Genomic DNA, 20432 nt, shown 5'->3' with positions numbered 1-20432 from the left:
TCCTATCGATTGGTTATTATTTGAAGAAAAATGAGCAAAGTTATTTCTTTCAACTTGCAAACCATTCTGTTGCATCTTGATGGCAACTAGGAGCAAAAAGAATTCATCAGTGTCACTAGGATTAAAATCCGAGTAACTTTTCTTGAATTTGAAAGGAAAGAAGCCCAGTCTTACCTGTGCTCTTAGGGAAGAAAAAAAGGAGCATGCAGAGAATTTAAAAAGATGCAAGGGCACAGATGGTTATCATTGCCTATTGGGTTGATTGCATGGCTGCTCAATGAAGTTTCACTCTGGAATGTTGCCTTTCAGAAAACAATGTAACAAAAAAGAAAATGTTCCCTTCCCCTTCCACCCTAATCAAAGCAGGAGAGCTGTTCTTAGTATTGCTTTCATCTTTGTTTTCAATAGTAGTTTCTATTTTTCTCCATGGTCGTATTATCACACTCCAAAAATATTGGGAGAATTCACTTGGAGCAGTCAAAACAAACGTATGAGTCTGTTGTTTTGGGCCCCTCCTCATTGTTTCCTTTCTGCACAGCATAGGCATGCTGCTTCCAAACGAATCTGTAGACTCCCATTGCACAAATGAAACACCATGGGTATGTTGGCACCATCTCTGTGCTGCCCCCTAAGCCTAGCTGTCCCTAACAGGTGGTGGAGCTATATATATGACAGCAAGCAAAACCCTTCAGAGCATGTGAGTTGTTGATTCCCATGCTGTCCAGCATGGATGATGAAGAATGAGTGCTGAATCGCTGCAGAGCAATCACATTACCATCTTGGCCGTTGCCTCCAACCCAGACCTCCTACTTGCACATTGATCGCTTCTTGATTAGTTCATGCTCCAGGGCTGTCTTTTGTGCACGAATATCCAGGGGTGTGAAAGATGATATTCAGCAGGCTCTTGCAGACACCCCTACTGAGAGATTATCTCCATTATCTGCACTGGCAAACTGAGACAGAGGGATCTGGAAGTCCAAGGTGAAGTCTGGAGTACAGCTGCCTGTGTGTCCCAGATCACAGCATATTAGTCACTAGACTGGATGTTTCATCTCTGTTGAGTCTCACCCTTTATATTATCTATGTCCCCTGTAACAGGAAAACAGTTTACTTGGCATTTGTACGGCTCTACTCCTCTATGTTGGTGCTGATCATTGCAAATCAACCAGATTATGCCAAGGGCAGTTCCTTCCGTTCAGGAGCGGGTCATCCAAGTGGTGTAATACATCTGGTCCTTCACAAATACATTACAAAAGTTACTTCTCACTGGCCCATAAAAATAATGGTACTTAATTTAACAGTATGTGTTAAAGCTAATCAAATAAATAGCTAGGGAATACAGGGTTATTATTCATAAACTGCTAGCTATTTGAATGTTTTGCTTCACTATGATTGGAACCCATGCATTAGAATTAGTTCAGTTTAGCCAGACAAAACACTTTCTTCACAAGGGGAGTTTACATACATCCACAATACTTTTAAAGAATACAGAGTACTGCCATTTACCTTTCTCACAGCTCTCTTGGTCAGTTTTGTTTCACTACCTGAAACTTTCTACTTCTGATCTTGTTCAGTGCCATGTCTGCTGCATATTTATCATGAGCTTCTAATCTTTCTGTTATTCTTGCAGCCTCACAAACTAGAAAGCAGACACTGGAAAATTCTGAAACAGATAGATTAATGTATGCTACAGCTTGATGCCTCTCGCTTAAGTCTTGTTTTCAGCTTTTTAAGTTCAGTATTTTTATCAATTTTAAGACCGTAGTCTGTGATTTTCCAGGCCTCTTCATAATGCTGCATTTCAAAATTACATTGTGCAATCTTATGAAATGTTTTCGTTACAATTTCACTGCCAGGGCCATTCGTGATGCTGCACAATGCCATAGATTCATCTAACTGCAGTGCCTCAATATACTGCTTAACTGCTGCTTCTTCCTCAGCCATTGACAATAGCAGGTGTCCTTTTGAGCAGTGGTCCTCAACACGTGTTTTAAGACTGTTACAGCCATGCTTCTGGATGACTTTCTCTATATCTTTTAAAGCTTTGTCGTATTTTTTCAGGTGTGTAAGGCAGGCAGCCCTCTGCCGGAGGTACCTTGGATTATCCTTGCTTGTCATGACAGCCAGGGTATAATAACCAAGAGCCTTCTCATAGCAATATTCTTTAATCAGCACATTTCCTTCGTGGGCTGCTACCTGTGGACAGAAAGTGTGTGTGTGGAAAAAAAACAAAACACAAAACAAAAGGAGTAAAGTATCTAGTCTGGACCAGCCACAGGTAGATAGAGACATAAGAAATTTTGAATACTTTTTCAGCTGTTGAAATTGCATCTGGTTGGAAAACATATAATTGGCATATTTTGTGCATGCAGATACAAAAATCTTGAATCACTAGGCATTTGCTCTTATCTCAAGAATTTCTGAACCACTCTTCTTTGTTTCTGTATATTTTGCTAAAAGTCTCTCATTTCTTCTAAAGTTTACATTCCTTAAAAATGATATGTGAACTGAAAACTGAATGGACCAAACTCTAATAGTAGGCAGTGTTCTCTTCATGAAACTAAATTTCTGCCATGGTCTACTCCAACAGGAGAGTATATGGAAATTGTATTTCCTGGTCAATAGATAGTTAGCCCCATGTCCTGTCCCAAAAATATTTGCATGTGCTAATAATGAAGGTTCGTCTGTACTGAAGTTTATCTAAGCTACAGGAAAAATCAGTCTCAAGTGCCAGTGGACTATCTGCCCTTATCTGAAGGGAAAAACAATAAGAAAATAGAGAAGGCAGAAAGAGCTACATAGCGTTTAGGTTCATCAAGGTCAAGAAAGAAAACTCCATTAGAACTATTTGCCTCAAATGGATTTCTCATTATTTCCCTTTATTGGTAATAAACAAAGCTTTTAACATGCTGCAGCAGAGTGAATATTTAAGTTATAAACAAGGCTGCCACCAACAGCTTAGCTCTTACAGAACGCTGAGCCAAACAAGCTGTGACTCCAAACACAAGGTAAATGTTTTCATCTGTCTCATTCCATGGGATATCACACGTTGCCTTTGGATGCTTGTGGCTCCCCAAAATTCAGTTAGCCCAGCCGCTGTCTCAGTAGCCACATCTGACAGCCAGCTGAGGTCTCCCTGTCTCTTTGTGTGTCTTGGTCTTTTATTTTGGTGACTTGGATTAGAATTGTTTGCTGTTTAACAGAAATGGACCAATATTGCAGGCCAAGTCCAAGCACCTCATCTGAGACCAGTGGCATGAAATAGTTTAGCCATTCCTAGCAGTTTATAAAGAATTCTATCCCAGTTATTTTGTTGTAAAGGAATGTAAAATCCTTTATGCAGTTGTATTCATTAGAGGCTCTCAGCTTCCTTACATAGAAATAGAGATAGGACCTCTCCCCAAATGGTGTCAATTGCTGACTTTAATAATTCTGGCCATAAATTGTAAGGCAGCTTGTCCAAAACCATCTCAGATTATTGTTTTGTATACATTTTAAAAGTAGCAAATTTAGTTTGTCCTTTCAAGTGTTCTTAAGTCAACTAGTTAATGCAAGTGTTTTCTCAGTGGCATGATTTTAGCAGAGCATCAAGCCAGAATTGCATCTGCATGTAAGGCACATCCTGACAAAAGAAGTTGTTCCCCCCCGAAATTCTAAAGTTCTAGATCACATTGTTCTAAAGAGCACAGTGTGGTCCTTCAAAATACCTTGCGTTCGTATAGTTGAATTGTAATTTTCAGCCTTTAAAGTGCATTTGTTGTCTCAATGGCAGAAGAAAACTGTAATTTTTGTTGTTCTGCTGAATGACTAATCTAATGCTGAACCTACTAGTGTGCTAATCAGGATCATTTTGGTTTTCTGCACCACAGACAATATTGCCACTTATTAGCTGAGCCACTGCTTTGACTTCTTCACATTTCACTGACAGTCCCTGAAGTAAGCAAGCCGCAAGATTCTGCATTTCCTGCCACACGTGGAGGAAAAAGGTGCATTGCGAATAAATGATTCTCTCTTATCTTCACTGATGGAGTAAACATGGGTGTTAGGCAGCTGGATTCTCTTTTGGCTCTGCCTGACTTAAAGGAACTGAGCTGGGACCCATTCTTGGTGTGTAACACAGATGGATTAATTAGCAGCTTACTTGCACACCATCTTCTGATCCAAGATAAATATGAAAAGAAGACTTAGGGAAAGAAGATACAGGAAGTGCGTAGAAAGCCAGAAGGATATTGCACAACTGAGTTCAGCTGCTCTCTGCACGTAGCTTTTGAGAAGCACTCTTGCCATCAGCCTGATTACAGGTGCCTTTGGAAGGCCAAGAGCAGGCTATGTAGTCCACCTTCAAACCTACCACTAAAGATTTGATTATGGCTTCCAGACTGAAATAATTCTGATGCCACTTGGAAAGGGCTTGGCAGGCCAAAAGTAACTGGTGATTGGACTGCTTCCTGAATTAGGTCTCTGCGTCCCTTTCTACCGTCTAGTTACCTCACTGTGTGATAAAGGACTGAAAATATATGTATTGTTGTTGCATTTTTGGTTCCAGTCCCTAGTGACTGATCTTATGTTGACATTGACCAAGGTTCAATTCCTTAGAAAGAAAATGAGTGAGGAGTTTAATGGACGTGGAATTATGGTCAAGGGTTAGTCTCTGAGCAGAAAATACTAGGAGATGGACTGGTAAGCGCTGATCTTTGGAAGAAGGTTGGATGTTTTCAGAGCAGTTTGGAGGAAGCCTTTCCTTCTTTACCTGCAGTCCCCATTTGCTCTTCTACCTTGGGCTGAGGGCCTAATTCTGACACAGACCATATAGCTTTTGAGACCATTTTTGTAGGAGTCAGCTCTGGATATCCTATGGCATTTCAAGAGCCAACAGAAAGTGCAGCTGTGAAGAGCTGGACAAGGAGCTAGCAATCAGTCATGCATTTAACCTTTGACATAGGAAACTGAAGGGTTGAAGCTGCACTAGCGGCAAGCAAACTCCCTTCCTCTGACCTTTTGCAGTTTAATAAATCTTTCAGATTCCTATTCCCCTGGGGCTCTCCCAGTTGTTTACAAATTTCTTAGCATGGGATCCCTTAGACTATAAATAATGGAAGAATTTTATTGCTTTGTTTTTCATGAAAAAAAGCAGTACATCAAGGAGCTCTCCTTCCTCCACCCTTTCCTATTCAGCTTATGCAGAATTATTTTTAGCTTTTCAGACCAGACTCCAGGATAATGATGACACATTTCTATAATGCTTGTAATCTCCAAACGCTCTAAAACAATGTGGCGTGGACTGCTGAGACTAAGGGCTGAGCATAAACCACTAAACTCTTCTCTGCTTCAGTCATCTCATTTGTGAAATAGAGGTAACAGAAAGAGTACTACCTCGAGCGTAGTTAGGAGCCATGACAAAGTAAGGCCATCACTTGGGGGGTTGGCACTAATTTTGCCTGTAAGCTGAGATCTTCCTTTCACACACAACCTGGAATAACCTTGCAGGCAAAAGGAAGTGCTACTGGAAAATCCTTTGGGACACCAGGCAGGTGAATTAACCAATTCCTTCCTCACTTATCCCCTTGTCACAAAATACATATAAAAAGTTTCGTGATTCTGGGCTAATCAGTAAAAAAAGTAATCACACTCAGTAATCTTTGAAGATTAGAAAATACAAAGACTCCCAGGTGCTTGAGTCCAAATGTTTACTCAGTTGAACAAAAAGCCATAGATTAATGATTTTAAAAAATTGTAATTTTTCTCTCTTTTACTTCCAGCACTGGTATTGAGTTCCAGTCTTGAAATCAGTCCAGCCACCCCTATTCTCCCAAGTGGCAGAGAAATCTTTCATGATAAACAAGCCACCAGTAAGGGGTTTTATTCCAGACCCTGTTCCACAGCTGCCAAAACACAGACATGAAGTGCCTCTCCCATTTTAAAGGTTTCACTAATCTGTGGCACCAGCAATTTCGTAATACAGTGCAGTTTAAACTGTACAAGAATTAAGTTTGGTTTTTCTTATTGACACAAAGCAGCATGGATGGACTTAGCTGTGAGACTTCCACACAGAACAAGTAATGTGGCAGCAAGGGAAATTCAGCTGTAAAACATCTTCATTTATAGACACTTCCTTAAGCCCCCCATAGACACATACTTGATTGTACTTTTGTCAACTTTATATGGTGAAAGACTGCAAATTGGCTCTAGTATCTTCAAACTCTTCCCCATAAGACAGAACTTTCTACATTATTCAGAAGAAAGGGGCTCTTTTCTCTGTAATGGGGTATATCTAGGGACTGGTAAATTAATACTTGTTTACTTATATCCTCCTGCTGTTTTGCTAAAATACATACAAAGTACTCCTCTCAAGATGCATTAAGTACATCAGCATGTTGTTTGCTTTATAACCTGGGAGAAAGCATAACAATATAGCTTCTCACCAGGGCGCACACAATCTACAAATTGAATAAAAGGAAGCAAACTGATTCTCAGAACACAGAGCTTCTGGGTAATCAGAATTGCAGATGCTTGAGTGAATGTTAAAACTCCTCACCATCAATCTGACCTTGTCCTGTCTTACTATTGGAGATGCTTTCTCAGAGCTGCATGTACCTGGGGGAGAAACTCTAAAAAAATACTGAAAAATATGTACTTGGGTAGACTAGAGCAACGTGCTATTTCTGTGTCAGTTTTAGCTAAGAAAACCAATACCAACCTCAAAGGCTAGTAATTTTATAAAAATATCAATATATTTAAATTCCTGAATGTTACACAAAAAGGATTGAAGCATTTAATGTGACTGAATCAGAACCTTCAGTGTCGTTTCATCAAGAAAACGAACAAATCATTAATTCCTCCCCCCCCCCCAAGAGCACCATGTAACTCATACAGAGTGTGATACTAGCATTGATCTTATTAAATCTCTAGCTGCTGACCCTCACATCCCCTCATTTTAGTATTGGCATTAAACAGGTCTCATGCTAGGGAGACCAACAAAAAAATTCCCTCAAGTGGTAAGAAGCGGTAATGATGAATTATTAGAGACTGAAGCAAGGTCATTGCAATGAAAGAAGTTTGGATTCGATCCCTAATCTGGCTGAAGGGAAGGCTGGAGGAAGAAGCTAATTTGTTCCTTGTTCATCTGATAAATGGTCTTCCTGCACATTGCTGTTCAAGACAAGGCAGAAAAAATCTCTGCAACCTAATTTTGTTTCCCATTTCTTTCCCCACTGAATTAATGGATGCGGCATTAAAAAAAGGATTGTACCTGAGAGAGATTCTGCTGTTGCTTAGTGTCTACGAAGTTCAGCAGAAACTCCAACTCCCTTTCATCTTTCTCAGCTAGGATGCTGAATAAGTGAGCTGCTGCTGCCACACTCCTCTTCTTCAGCTGCAGCACAGCTAGTCTTGCATTAGCAAAGTCATCAGGAGAGTGGCCAAATGCTTCATGAAGGTGATCAAGGGCCTCTTCATACCTTCCTGTTGGTTAACACCAATATAAGCTATATAACCCATTCCATGTAGAGAAAGAGACGTTAAGAAAACTTACCAAAGCAGGATTTAGGTAGCCTGTCCATAGCCCAAATCTAAGGGTATTAATTAGTTCATACCCTTTCCCAAAACATTTGCAAGCTTGTCTTGAGAAGTAAAACACAACAATATGCTTGCCATTTAACATTCACTTTCTTTTAATTTACTGCTCATTCACTTAGTCTGATCAGCTATGTAAACGAATGGGAACTTACCACTTGCAACCAAAACATCTGTGTAGAAGATGTGATATTGCGCATCCTTGCAAATCTGGACTAGTGCTTTTGCAATCATGAGAAGATCCTTGAGGGTTTCTTCTTTTGAAAGGTCTTTAGTAGCAACGACCTCAGTTAATGCAGTCCTGCCATGCTGAAGGAGCCATTGAGTGATCAGTCCTTGGGCTTCATGCTTTAAAGACAGGATCGCTGGGACCACTACTCCTGCCTCCACCTTCAGTGCTGAGATCAAATCTTGCACTGCTTCCTATGTAAAAACAAGACCAAATGATGAAATGGTAGTAGTAATTATGTATTGATAATTTGTTCTTCCAGGTGCCTTCAGTTCTCTGCTTTCCCACAGATCACATGCACACCTTTGGAAGCTCTTTCCTGTCCTTGTGCTGCATCTTTTTCTGTTGCAAAGCTGATATAAGAGCATAAAGACAGGCTTGAATGACTATTTGCAAACTGTTTTGAACTCTCCAGATTATCACTGAACAAGATTCTTACAGCAACAAGAAAGAGATGCTGTGAATAAGTAAGTGCAAGCAGGATTTGGCTCAGTCAGGACAAACCAGCACAAAACCACACACCCAATTAGGGATGCACCATTTCAAATGCACTGCAGGATTGCTATGATGTGCAGGGAAAGTGTAAGGCTATTGCCCATATTAGAAGCATATAAACCATGTGAACATCTGACATGACTTCCAGGCAATGATATACTGCAATCTCAAAAGTCCCCCCTAACACTAATTGCATACATGAGCTTTTCACAGATGATGGAGAGGGACTCGCTAAACCTTGAAACTGTTCTTTCTTTTTCCTCTTGTTGTTGCCACATTTCATCTAACACAAAATCTTGTCATGGAAATGTGAGATCAAATGCAGGGGAGTTTGCAGCACTGCAAATCAATGCATGGTAGCAACAGTGAAGAAGATCTGTGATTAAGGTTTAGACTTTCTCTCTCTAGCCTTGGGAAAGCAAACATGTAACATCAAGCCGACTACTTATACACCAAGCCAAAACAAGAGCCTTTCACTGCCCAAATTCTGTGAAAAACTTTTAAGTGAATCCATGACAAAACCTGTGGTATCTTACACTAATATTGATTAATACCGTCAGAAAAATCATCAGCAAATCAATACAGTGATACCTTCTGCTGCTTCAGAGCAAGGTAAATGAGTCCTCGTCCACTCAATGCTTGCACATTCCTAGGGTCCTCCTTTAGGATGGCATTAAAATCAAAAATAGCGGTTTTCTTCTGACCAAGGCGCCCATAACACTGAGCTCTGATGAGAAGGCAATCTTCAGCATAACCACCTGGTGGAGAGAAATGCAGCCATTGTTAGCTGAAAGGTCTCAAGTCTACTGCTCTAAAGCAGGTACAGTAAATCCCAGTATGTGCAAACCACTAAGCCCCACCAAGGGGCTTCAAAGCAGCTAAGGGAAAATGATGCAGTAGACCTACATGTTGCGTTACAGTGACTGCAGGAATGAAAAGTACGTACCACTTTATTCAGAGCTGTGGCAAGGGTGGAATAAGAGGGGTGTGCTGGACAGAGGTAAATGCGTTATGATAAGGAACTGCAATCCACAGTTGTGACTGGAAGAAGAATAGGAGAGTGCTGCCTGAGCATACCTGATGAAGTACAGTGACAGTACTTAAGTCATAGCTTCCTTTATTTTTGTTGCTAGTGGAATTCCTATTGTGTGCTATCAGGTCTGATTTGAAAGGAAAAAAAAAAGAATCTGTCACTTTGTTTTCAAAACACAGCACTGAATCAGTTAAGTGTCCTGCTGAGGCTAGCAGAATTCTGTTCAAAGAATGAATTTTCACTGGTGAAGTCTTGAAAGTGTTTTCTGGTATGTATTACAAAGACAAGGCTATTGTGATGTTCTAGGTCTTGTGATGCACATGTCAATGTCATTCTGCAGGGAAATGATGAGTTGTGATTCAGTGTTGCTGCTCAGGACCGGAGTTCATTGTTTAGCTTTGCTTCAAAATTCCTATCTAACATCAGAAAAAGCACTCAGTTTCTTCATATGTCATCATTGAACTTGGGAAACGCATCTTTCATGGCTGGTTGGGATAATGTCTATATATTTGATGCAAGCCAGCGAAACATTAATGGGACATAGAGACAGAGCAGTTTGGGTGTTATGCTAGTCTAATACCAAAAGCTTTCCTACACAACCAGCAAGCCTATCCACAAATGTGAATGTGAACCTGGTCTTCCACTCTGTGACATAAAAGTAGCCATGTTTCTCACTTATGGATAGCTGACAGCAGAAATCATTGTATCTTTCTACTTGCTCTGTAGGCCATCAAAGGACAGGCAAGCCTGGACCAATAAAGAAGTCTGGGCTGCAGTATGTGCAAAAATCCCTTTTCAGGGCATGTATTTTGCTACTAAGATGACTTTTTCAAAAAAGAAAGATTCTGCATGTTATAAGCAGAAGAACCAGTTCTGGAAATAGCTAAAAAGGTGTATGTATATATTTACGGGAAGAAAAAAAATAATTCTAATAGCTTTAGATATACAGAAAGAAAGGGCACTTTGCTGAGCATAGTTGCATGGCTGCAATTTGATTTATAACTGTAACAGTCCTACTGTGACTCAACTCTAACTTTCCAGACAGGAACAGGAACCATACTGTGCCAGGCATGCCAAAAACACAGGTCCCACTTCAAAGACTCTTCAGTCTGGTTAAACATGCCAAAAGAACATTGTAATAAAAAATTGAATGAGTGGAAAAGGTAACAGAATTAAAATCATAAAATCACATTGCTCAACTAGTTCAAAAGCTTCCTGGTTTCCAAAAACAAATATACATGTCGATCAACAGTCTTTCCTCAAATATCCATGACTGCTTTTCTGATTGCCTCAAGGTCTCAGCAAAAGTGTGTCTCCTCAGGAACAGCCAAAGGAAGCAAAAGGAGTGGTCTGCAATTACTAAGCACTCAACCTTCCCATGCAGGCAATTTTTTCCCCCTACCTTCTCTGGGATACCTAGATTCAGCCAGCTGACAGTATAGAGAAATTCCATGTTTGCCAGTTGTCATGAAGCTAATTCTATAAATTTTTGAGGTCTAGAAAGCTTTGCCCTTATTTGCAGTTATTCTGTCCTAAGGTCTTCCACGCATTTTCATGGGGAAATCCAAAAGACAGCACTGTGATGCTGCTCTGAAAAGCAGAAAAAGGAGGTCGAGGCTATTGTAAACAGGAATGTCTTCATATCACCATACCTGTCCCTTTACCACACCTTTCTCCAAAGACGTCATTAACATGCAACAAATGGAGGCAACCTACCAATGATGTGATCTGAGCTGCGTTAGGATCCAGTCCATTAGGAGGAACCTTTGGAGATTTTAGTACAATGGAATAGGAGCAGCAGAAATGAGAGAAGAAACGTCTAAGAGGAAGATACGTGAGGATGGAGGTACAAGGCCATTTGGCTGTTTTAATATAGTGGTAACAGTAATCCAGAAGGGACTGACTAATTTACTGCCACTCTTAATATGCACTGAGATTTGTGATACTAAGGTTCTTTTTTCTCTGCTTTCACATAAGTGCCGCCCAAATAAACACATATAGTGACAATGAAAATCACGGTCCATCCATTCACTAGTTGCAGAGCATGTATCTTTCTGCCATCCACATGCCTCTTCCTTTCAAGTCAGTTTCAATAAGGATCTTAACACGCTCAGGCTTGCAATCAGTAACTGTGGCATCCCAATATGGGATGATAAATCATCGGTGCCACTGTAAATATTTTTTCATAAGGAGGTCAGCAAACACAGGGTCTTGCACAGCTGCCTGCAGAGATGAGCCAGCAGACAGGCTCCAAGCAATTCTTTTACAGTAATGAGGCTTTTTCTGCCTCCTGATATGCTCCAGAACTTCTGTACCAAAGGTTGTTATCGCTCTGAAGCTCTACCAATTGGCTCCTATGAAGACAATATCTATTTCTTAACAAGCATCTGTTCTAGCAGGTGGGGAGTTGATAAGCTGGAATGCACGGGCTGTGAAATGGAACCATCTCAAAGCAATTAACAGGGTTTTTTTCCATTTTCATAAACCGATCTCTCTTCTTCTCAATGATGCTGTCATAACATTTGCTCAGAGTGAAAGGCAGATTTCCATACAAACATGGTTTTACTTGGAACATGCCAGAAGCACTTCCACGTTAGCCTGATCTCTCTCCTCAGGAAAAGCTAGGATAATGATGCATGTAAGTGGATGCTTTCACTCTTTTGCACTGGAACTACACATTCTTTGGTGTGTTGGAACAAGAAGGCAGGTTGTTTGCTGCAATGACTGTATTTACAATGTGTTCATTCTGATGAAACAGGTACCAAGTAAATATCATTGGTGCGAAGGTTTTCAGGGGATTAACTAATGTAACAAACCAAGGCTGAAATAGGGGAGCCTTCTACTTCTGCACTGCTTGTCTAAAACAGGCTGAAGCTGTCTCAGTTTCAGTAGCTTTTCCAAATTATGTATCAGCTAGCATCTCCTCTAAAAGTTATGCAAAACAAATAGGGTGAATGCTGTTTTTTTCTCCTGAAAGGGGGATTTCCTTCATCTCGATGATTCTGTGAAGTGTCCTCTCATTCAAGCACTAACTGCTCACAGGGACCAGATTCCCTCTCATTTATCACAAGTTTGGCTTTGATCTCTTTAAGAAACAATTATATTGTATTTTCATAGCAGCTCTCATCTCTCTCATTCATCTGATCAAGTTTAATTTTCTGGGGAAACATTACCAAAAATATAGTTGTGTAAACTAGCAGCTGGACAACAGGATCAAAAAGCCCTGGCTTCCCTCAACATTACCAGACTCCAGGCTTACCTCAGTCACCAGTTACTGAAAAATCAAGTTTTATAGAAGGACAGATAATTCTGTAAGATTTCCTTGAGACTTTTCCTTGTCAGATACATTTTGAGCATGTATCTGTTGCTGCAATATAACAGCCTCCCTACATTAAGTACAGAAGAATCCCCCTGCCATTCTGCTTTTCCTTTACCAATGCAAGAACAGAATTACACTGCTTATATTAAAAGGGTCTTTTTTTAAACCACAGTAAAGATGGAAAGCATGGCACAAAAAAGAAAATAATCTAATGGCTCTGAGAAGGTAGCACTGCTAACATTAAAACATGTGGTTTGTTCAACAGCACGGCTATAATTGTGAGAAAATCTGTGATCATATGTACGAAAATAAGCATGGTTACAAATCAGTTTCTCCAGACCAATTACTCAGAAGCAACCTACAGCAACTAAACACTAATTGCATCCTGATGTTCAGTAGCAGGTCTACCACAACAAAAGGCTAAAGTGTAAGGAAGACATACGTTGTGTTTCCTGTACACTCTGCACATTGTATTTCTGGAGCAGAAAAAATGGGGAAATGATTAGATCAGAAATTTCAAACCACCAGCTGGAAATAGATGGGTTCAGAATGGTAAAGGTCTTTTCCAAATAATGAAGGAATTTGGGGTTCTTTGTGTTGATATGACCCAGTTAGGGTGGTTTATGCCTGAACTTAACTTTTAGCACATGAACAGTGCAATTTAAAAGCTGATGTCCCTGTAGAACTGAACTAAACTGAACACTTGCAACCCATTTCAAGGACTTCACAAGCTACTTATGGGACAGTAAGAACCGCAGTCACTGTTTAAGTGCACTTTTTCATGGTCCAGATGTGTTGCTACTTTAAACAACTTTTTTCCTGCTCTTCACCTGTTTTTGGAAGTCTACTGTTTCAGTCTTCTTGTTGGGGAAATGACAGATGAGACTTGCCTACCCACTGATCTGATTTCTCACAGAAGTAAATCTCTTATCAGCATCTTGATAACCATACCTGAAGCGATGATGGCAAAGGAAAGGTAGGCAATGGCTTCTTTGATGTCAGCATCCTCCTGTTTGTTCTTCAAGATGGTCAGCGCTCTGAAATGGCAGTGAGTTTGCATCAGCTTCCGGTCTTCATCTTTGAAAATGTCCATGATGGGCAGGAGGCAGGAGGTATCTCCAATTCTGATCACTTTCTTTAGCAGCTTAACAATGTGAGAGAAACAGGCAGGAGAAAAGATCACCATGAAAAGATAAATGAAGTCATGCTAAAGCTGGAAATACTACTGTCTGGTGAGACAAGTATGCTTTTACCCAGTGCTTCCCCACTTTTCACTAGGGCTTAAGTCAGCCATGGTCCAGCCAAGGACCACAAATCTATTTTACTTAACTCCTCAGTTGGCCCCAGTGTAAATACATGTTGGAGAAAACATTAATTCTTATCTTTTCTCACCACCACTGCAGCTGTGGTAACAATTCTGGAGAAATATATAATGCTGCCTTGCTTACTTTGGGTACATCTATTTCAGACTGGCAGTTAACTGTTTTTATAAACACAGCTGAACCACAGGATGATTGCCCCAAATAAAGAAAGTTTCTGTGGAACAGAAGCATTCCAGTGACCTCTTTTGACTGTAAAACTGAAACCAGTGAATTAATGGAAAATCAGTGAAGTGCTGTGTCCTTCCTTTAGTATTGCTATTGGGAATCTGGGAAAAATAGAAGTCACGAACTACTGTCCTCCTGGATAAGAATCTTGCCTGACATACGGTATCTTTGCCTCTATTCACTAGAATGAAAATCACCAAGCACTTTTTTACTACATTTCCTAAGGAAAAGAATCAAAAGGTGTTTCCTCCAGCAAAGCAGATGTGCTTAGCAAGTACTCAATATTTAAATCTGAGCCAGAGAAGCCAGGACAAGAACAAAGTTATCTTGTACCAGACATATCCATTGAACTTATTACTTTCTCTGTTTTTACTAATAGATACAAATATCTGGGTGCTGACAGGCAGGTGGGACAAAAACATTTCAAAGAGAAATTTTTGGTGACATGTATGTTCCAACTAGAACTTGTAGCAGAAGTTACAGATAGGAATTCGACTTCCAGGGCAACATATGGATTGTAATAAAGTCATGTCATTCATTAATAGCCTTCCCAAAAGCCGCAAATTATACAACACTTTTATTCTTCATAGGGAGTAGTGAAGTGGCGACAATAAAACCTTTCTCTTTACGGCTAACAATTTATACGGGAATTTAAAAAATGCAATAGTTCCCTCTGACGGCAAAACCTGGTAATTCAGCTTCGTAATCCTCGGTAGGAGAATCAACATGTTGGAATCCCTTTTCATGGTTTCAAGCACAAGTCATTAGCCACTAAAGAAAGCAAACTGCAGACTGATATTTGAGCTTCTGGGTTTGTTTTTTTCCCCGCCCCCCTCTACAATGCTTCATTAGGATAATCAGTTAGGTAGTAGTTCTGCCTTCTTTTCTCTAGGGGAAAATTACCAGTCCCATCAATATTGTCACCAGGGGCGGGATGCTCAGTCATGCTCTGCCTAGTTAAAGCCTCTGATTAAAAGTGCCATTAAATAGCATGTGATTAATGGGATGTATTTAGCTAGGAGTCCTGTGGCCTGTGCTACAGACAGAAAGTCCTACTTATGGATCTTAAAAGTTCTGTTAGCAGTTGAACTACCTAAACCTCATGTAGGCTCCAAGTTTTGCTGTGTCAACAGTACTCACTGTTGCTATTCATGGAGCTTCTAACAGCAAACTGTTTATTTGTGAAATGGAAAAGCATACAAACCACTGAGCATGACAATGTAATTTCATTGCAGTCTGGGGAAAAGCAGTATCAAGTCAGGTCAAAGGGCTGTTCCCTTTGACGATCAAACTTTGCAGTGCTCTGAATTTGAAATTCAATTTTTTGTTTGAATTTTAAAATTACCTTGCAAGCAGGGAGGTTAATTTTTTTATGAAAGCCACCAAATTTTCTTAGCATTTCCTGTCTTTTTTAAAGACCTTTGTCCAGTTTACCAACATTCTTGAGAAATGCCTTGAAGCATAGGTTGGGGTTGGTGCAGCCCCACTGGAAAACCCATCACAGGTTGTGTGACGGGGGAGGGTTCCACCTTTGCACCATGTAATGAGGTGGCCTCACAGTGCAGCTTGTACCCGGAGCCTTACAGTTGTCACACTAACACTGAGGAGCAGAAGACAAGCAGAGCACTGTGTTGGGAAACTGAAAGCCCTTGGTACACCCTCTGGCTAGCCTGTGTCTCTAAAGTGGTCCCTCTTAAGTTCTACTGTGCATCTTCTGTATCAGCCAAAAGGGTTGTCAACCCTCTGCACCATACCATCACTGATCACTGTCCCATTTTGGCCAGCCAGGTGCTCCTTACCTGGTTGCCATCATACATGAAACCCTTCTTCAATTGCAGAAGCGCAAGTCTAGCCAGGATGGGAGACCTTTGTGGATTTCTGGAGAGTGCTAGTAAGAGCAGCTTGTGAGCTTCTTCTACACAGCCCATCTGGTACAGGGAATCAGCGCAAAGGATCCGTGATGCTTCATCAGAAGCATCCAGCTCCACCAAGAGAGAAGCTAGCTGGTAAACCCCAGGGGCATCTCTGGAGGAGAAAAAAAATGAAGAAAAAAGGGGAAGACCACCTTCAAGGAAAAAATGCTAATGAGAGTAACACAACCTTTGTCTCACCTGAAAGCTAAAAGCAGGTTATCAGTCCAGTATCAAAATGGATAATACATTTTACTATACCCAGCAGCATAGATATGTCTGCTGCTTGATTCCATAGTCATGATCCCTCTTTATAACAACATGTTCTTAAGGAGTTAAGGCTCTAAAGAAAGGTTAACAAGTAATGATTCATACCTGTGCCTGCAGTTCATACCACAATCAGAAAAGGAAAAAGTAACAGTGAAAAAATAAATGAATCACCATTTCTAACGAAGAGCTGTGTGTTAAAATTTGTACAGACTCAGAAGAACTGTGTTAATAGGTAGCTTCTTGTTCCAGAAACAGTGACCTGTGTCTAAGGGGGCTTGTGTTTGTGTCCTGATCTGCCAGCGCAACACTGAATGAGTTAGTCCCGTCCTTCAGTGATACCGGAGTGCAGACCCCAAGTACTGGATATGGAATGCGCATCATGCAACTGCAGAAAAAGGCCATAATAGCACAACAATTATTAAGAGACTAAATAAATGTGGGTATCAGTCGTAAAGAGCAGCCACCTGAGATGAACTTTCACATGCTATTTCCCACTTCAATTTTCAATTTTTCTCCTGAAATATTAGTATTTCACATAAGGGAAATCTGAGAAAGTAATATAAAACTTCAGTTTTGGAGAAAATGGAAGACTTTTCTTGGGGTGGTATTGGAAAAAACTTTGAAAATGAACCACTGAAACTTTTAGATTTAAATACTAGCTTGTTTTGTGTTGGAAGAAATCAAAAACCTAATAAAGATACTATTCTGATAAGCAATTATTTCTGATCTTTAGAAAGATGAGTTTAAGTATTAAACCTCAGAGTCCCTCTGTTAAACCTAGTTCTACCTTCAAACTCAGTTTTTAATGGATTTAGCTGGAATAGCTTGGCATTCCTGTCTCAGATCTCGCCACCTTAAATATGACATTAATACAGTTAGCACAGAAAAAAGAATTTGGATTGCCAGCACCAAATACATGGACAGCAGCACTTCAGCTCTGTCTTGGAAGAACACTTTCTAGGGGCTTAGTACTTCACGGCCCAACAAACCCTTCAGTTCAGAGCTGCAAGGTGCCAGCTAGCACCAACAAATCTGTTCCATTATGGATGTATCTACTCCTTTAGAGGAGAAATCTCTGTCATGTTCCCTTTAGCGTTGTGCACGCTCCTAGCTTAGGCCAATTGGTTTATAATGGATTAACTTCCATAGAAGGATTGAGCTGATTTGCCTATGTGGAGCCTATTGTATTGTGACATACCAGTGAACAGCATTTTGCTGGAATAATCACACTGCAGTTTTATTTCAACCCATTATGTTAATTAGGAACTTTAAACGGATCTATATTCTATTCTTATATATCTGAAGCAAGTAATCACTCTACTACTCAAGCTGCTCTCTTTTTGTTAGGAATCCACACAGCCCTGTTTATTTGTCTGCCCACAGGCAGAACTGCCTCCTGGGTACCTCTTCTTCTGGAGCATCTTCTGTCCTTCTTCTTGGAGAACTTTTAGAAGCAGCCCTCTTTGGTTCCACGGCACATAGGCCTTGATTGTGAAGATGGTTTCTTCCAGCTTTAACTGGCAAGCTGTGATATAATCCAGGGCTGTCAAGTAATGGCTGCCACCAGAAATCCGGATAAGTCCTCGCCCACATAAGGCTTTAATACAGCTGTTAGGATGTGGAGAATCATGCTCAATGACCTTTTGGAAGTCCTGCAGGGCTTGCAGATGGTCATGAGCATGGAGGGAGCAGAACCCTCGCAATGCTAAGAGAGTATTATAGTAAGTTTTCTGCTCTGCTGCCAAGAGGTGTTCACAGATATCCAGGGCAGTTCTGATGTGTCCATGCAGGAGATGGCAGTCTGCTAGTCGAACACTGAGCTCACGTTTCGACCGTGGGGAGATCTGAAGAAGGAATTGGACTGTCTGGATGACAGAAGGCAGCAGTTCAGTACCATGACTGCCTCTCAGTTCGGTCCGAGTACGCACAGCTTCCCTGTATGCTGCAAACTTCACCTCCAGGACAGTTCTAGCCTGCTCTTCTATCCTCTCAGTGTCATGTGGTAAGAAAAGCTCTTCAAAGTGTTTCATTGCCTGGGCAGGGGTGGCTGCAAAGGCTTCTGCTAAATCCTGCGTCATTTCCTCCATCCGTCCACCCAAGAAGTAATATGCAGCAGCCCGTTCTAAGAGCAGACCTGAAGCTTTCTCATTTCTGAGATTATTATCAGCTGAGAAGCCCTTGAGGGCCTTGCTACAAACTGCCACACACTCCTCAAATTGGCTTTTCTTAAAGAGATAAGCTGCATGCACCCTGCAAACCCAGAGATCATCTGGTGCCACAGCAGACAGGAAGTAGTAGCAGTTGCCCAGCCACTGGTCTAAGGAACTGCAGTCTGGGCTTTCTTTCTGATATGTCGAGAGATAATTAGAGAAGGCCTGGATGACCTGTGGCAGGTGTTCCCTTTGCCTGGTACACACATAGGCCACTGCCTCAGCCTGATGTCTCACAAAGGCTTGGATATAGTCTGCAACTGCCTTCCTAACTTGTGTCCCTGACAGCACCCATGCCAATGCCCTCAGCAGCAGCAGTTCCATTGAATACTTTGGGTTAGCCTTCAGCAGGCTATTGCATTTACACAGCACCTCCTCTGGGCATCCTTGCCTAAGCAGGGTCTCCAGTTTATATACCGAGGATACCACATTGTTGGGACTCAGAGTAGAGAGAAAGATGGCAGCTATTCCCACACTGAGGGAAACAACGGCCAGGTTCTTGCTCTGGATCTTGGGAATCTGATTCTTGCCTTTGCACCACATCTCCAGAGTGGCTATCACATTCTCCCAGAGCCCTTTGTCTAAGGACTTCACTTTCTGTACTGCTGTGTGGGCACTGCAGCTGAAGGCAGCCATGTAGAAAGCAGTGGCTGTTGGTAATTCCTGCTGGGCGAGATGGTGGTCCCCTTCTTTGCAGACCAGTGCAGCAAGCTCCTGAGGTGACATTTTTACTGCTGGTATCTTCACCAAGCGGTGTCACACACGTAACGTGGCTAGTACCTGTAAAACAGAAAATCAGCAACATGAGGGGCTGTGGAACACACAATTTTTTGCTTGGTGGAGGGGTAGCTTTCCAACTGACAGACATAAGCAAGCCCAGATGCTGTTAAAAGCCAGGGTTTTGTCACTGACTGACTGGGTTTACTGGGAAGCAAAGCCAAGAGAAGAAACACTGCAGAGGTTCTCAGCCCATAAGGCACGGAGCCAGGCCACTGCCACACAACCTTGCAGTGCTCCCTGCCCTACTGCCTGGCCAGGCTGGGGGGCCTACTGGGCTTCGTCCTCCCTGGCCGAGATGTCCATTTGATAATTTGAAGGATTTTTAATCCGCAGGACAGTATGTCAGTGCTGGTGGCTGGCAATGAGGAGACACAGCAGCACCTCGACGCTTTGCCCACCACTCGCCTTCCCCCATTTGCCCTGGAGAGGCGGAAAAGTGGCACCTGCCTGCCGGGGGCGGCGGGAACGGCGCGGTCCAGTGGAAGGCCCCGAGCTGCGCCGCCGGCCTCGGGGCCCGGCCCTGGCCGTGAGGGAACCTGGGGAGCGCAAATACCTGAGCGCGGGCGTCCGCGATGGGCCCCGCGCGGCCCGTTCCCGCCGGGCTCCTGCGGCGGGGCGCGCTGAGGCGAGGTGAGGCGCGGCCGGGCAGCCGGCGGGACGTCAGCGCGGGGCCGGAGCCAGGAGCCCTGTTGCTTGGAGACCGCAAACACTGCCCCGGCTGCGGGGCCGGGCGGGCGGCCCTGGCGGCGGCGGGGAGCCGTGCCGGGGGCGGCCTGGTGAGGAACCGGGCCGGGGGCGGCCCGGTGAGGCGGCCGGGCCGGGGGGCAGCCCTGTGAGGAGCCGTGCCGGGGGCGGCCCTGTGAGGCGGCGGGGAGCCGTGCCGGGGGCGGCACAGTGAGGCGGCCGGGCCTGCGGCCGCCCGTAGCGCGCCTCTGGGCCCCGGGGTGGCCGCTGCCGGCCGCAGGCCCCGGCCCCGCTGCAGCCCCTCGCGTCGCGCTGGCGGGCCGCGCTGCGCTGGGCTGGCTTGGCGCTTCCCAGCTCGCGGTGGTCGTGAGGGAACGGCGCTG

The 20432-nt window shown here is 42.6% G+C and overlaps 1 protein-coding gene across 1 annotated transcript; it reads right to left on the bottom strand.

The window, feature by feature from the left end:
* Nucleotides 1–1677: 1677 nt before the first annotated feature.
* Nucleotides 1678–19311, bottom strand: TTC34 (tetratricopeptide repeat domain 34). The gene is made up of 7 exons (XM_037380052.1): nt 17733–19311; nt 15995–16218; nt 13600–13792; nt 8888–9054; nt 7724–7995; nt 7250–7457; nt 1678–2196 (listed from the first exon to the last, which is right to left on the bottom strand). The coding sequence occupies exons 1-7, from the start codon at nt 19309–19311 to the stop codon at nt 1678–1680; spliced, it is 3162 nt and encodes a 1053-aa protein (XP_037235949.1).
* Nucleotides 19312–20432: the final 1121 nt, after the last annotated feature.

This window comes from Falco rusticolus, chromosome 3 (assembly GCF_015220075.1).
Source record: "Falco rusticolus isolate bFalRus1 chromosome 3, bFalRus1.pri, whole genome shotgun sequence".
Classification (NCBI taxonomy): Eukaryota; Metazoa; Chordata; class Aves; order Falconiformes; family Falconidae; genus Falco; species Falco rusticolus.
Note: the sequence above shows the minus strand (reverse complement) of the source record. Positions and strands in the feature narration are given on the sequence as shown.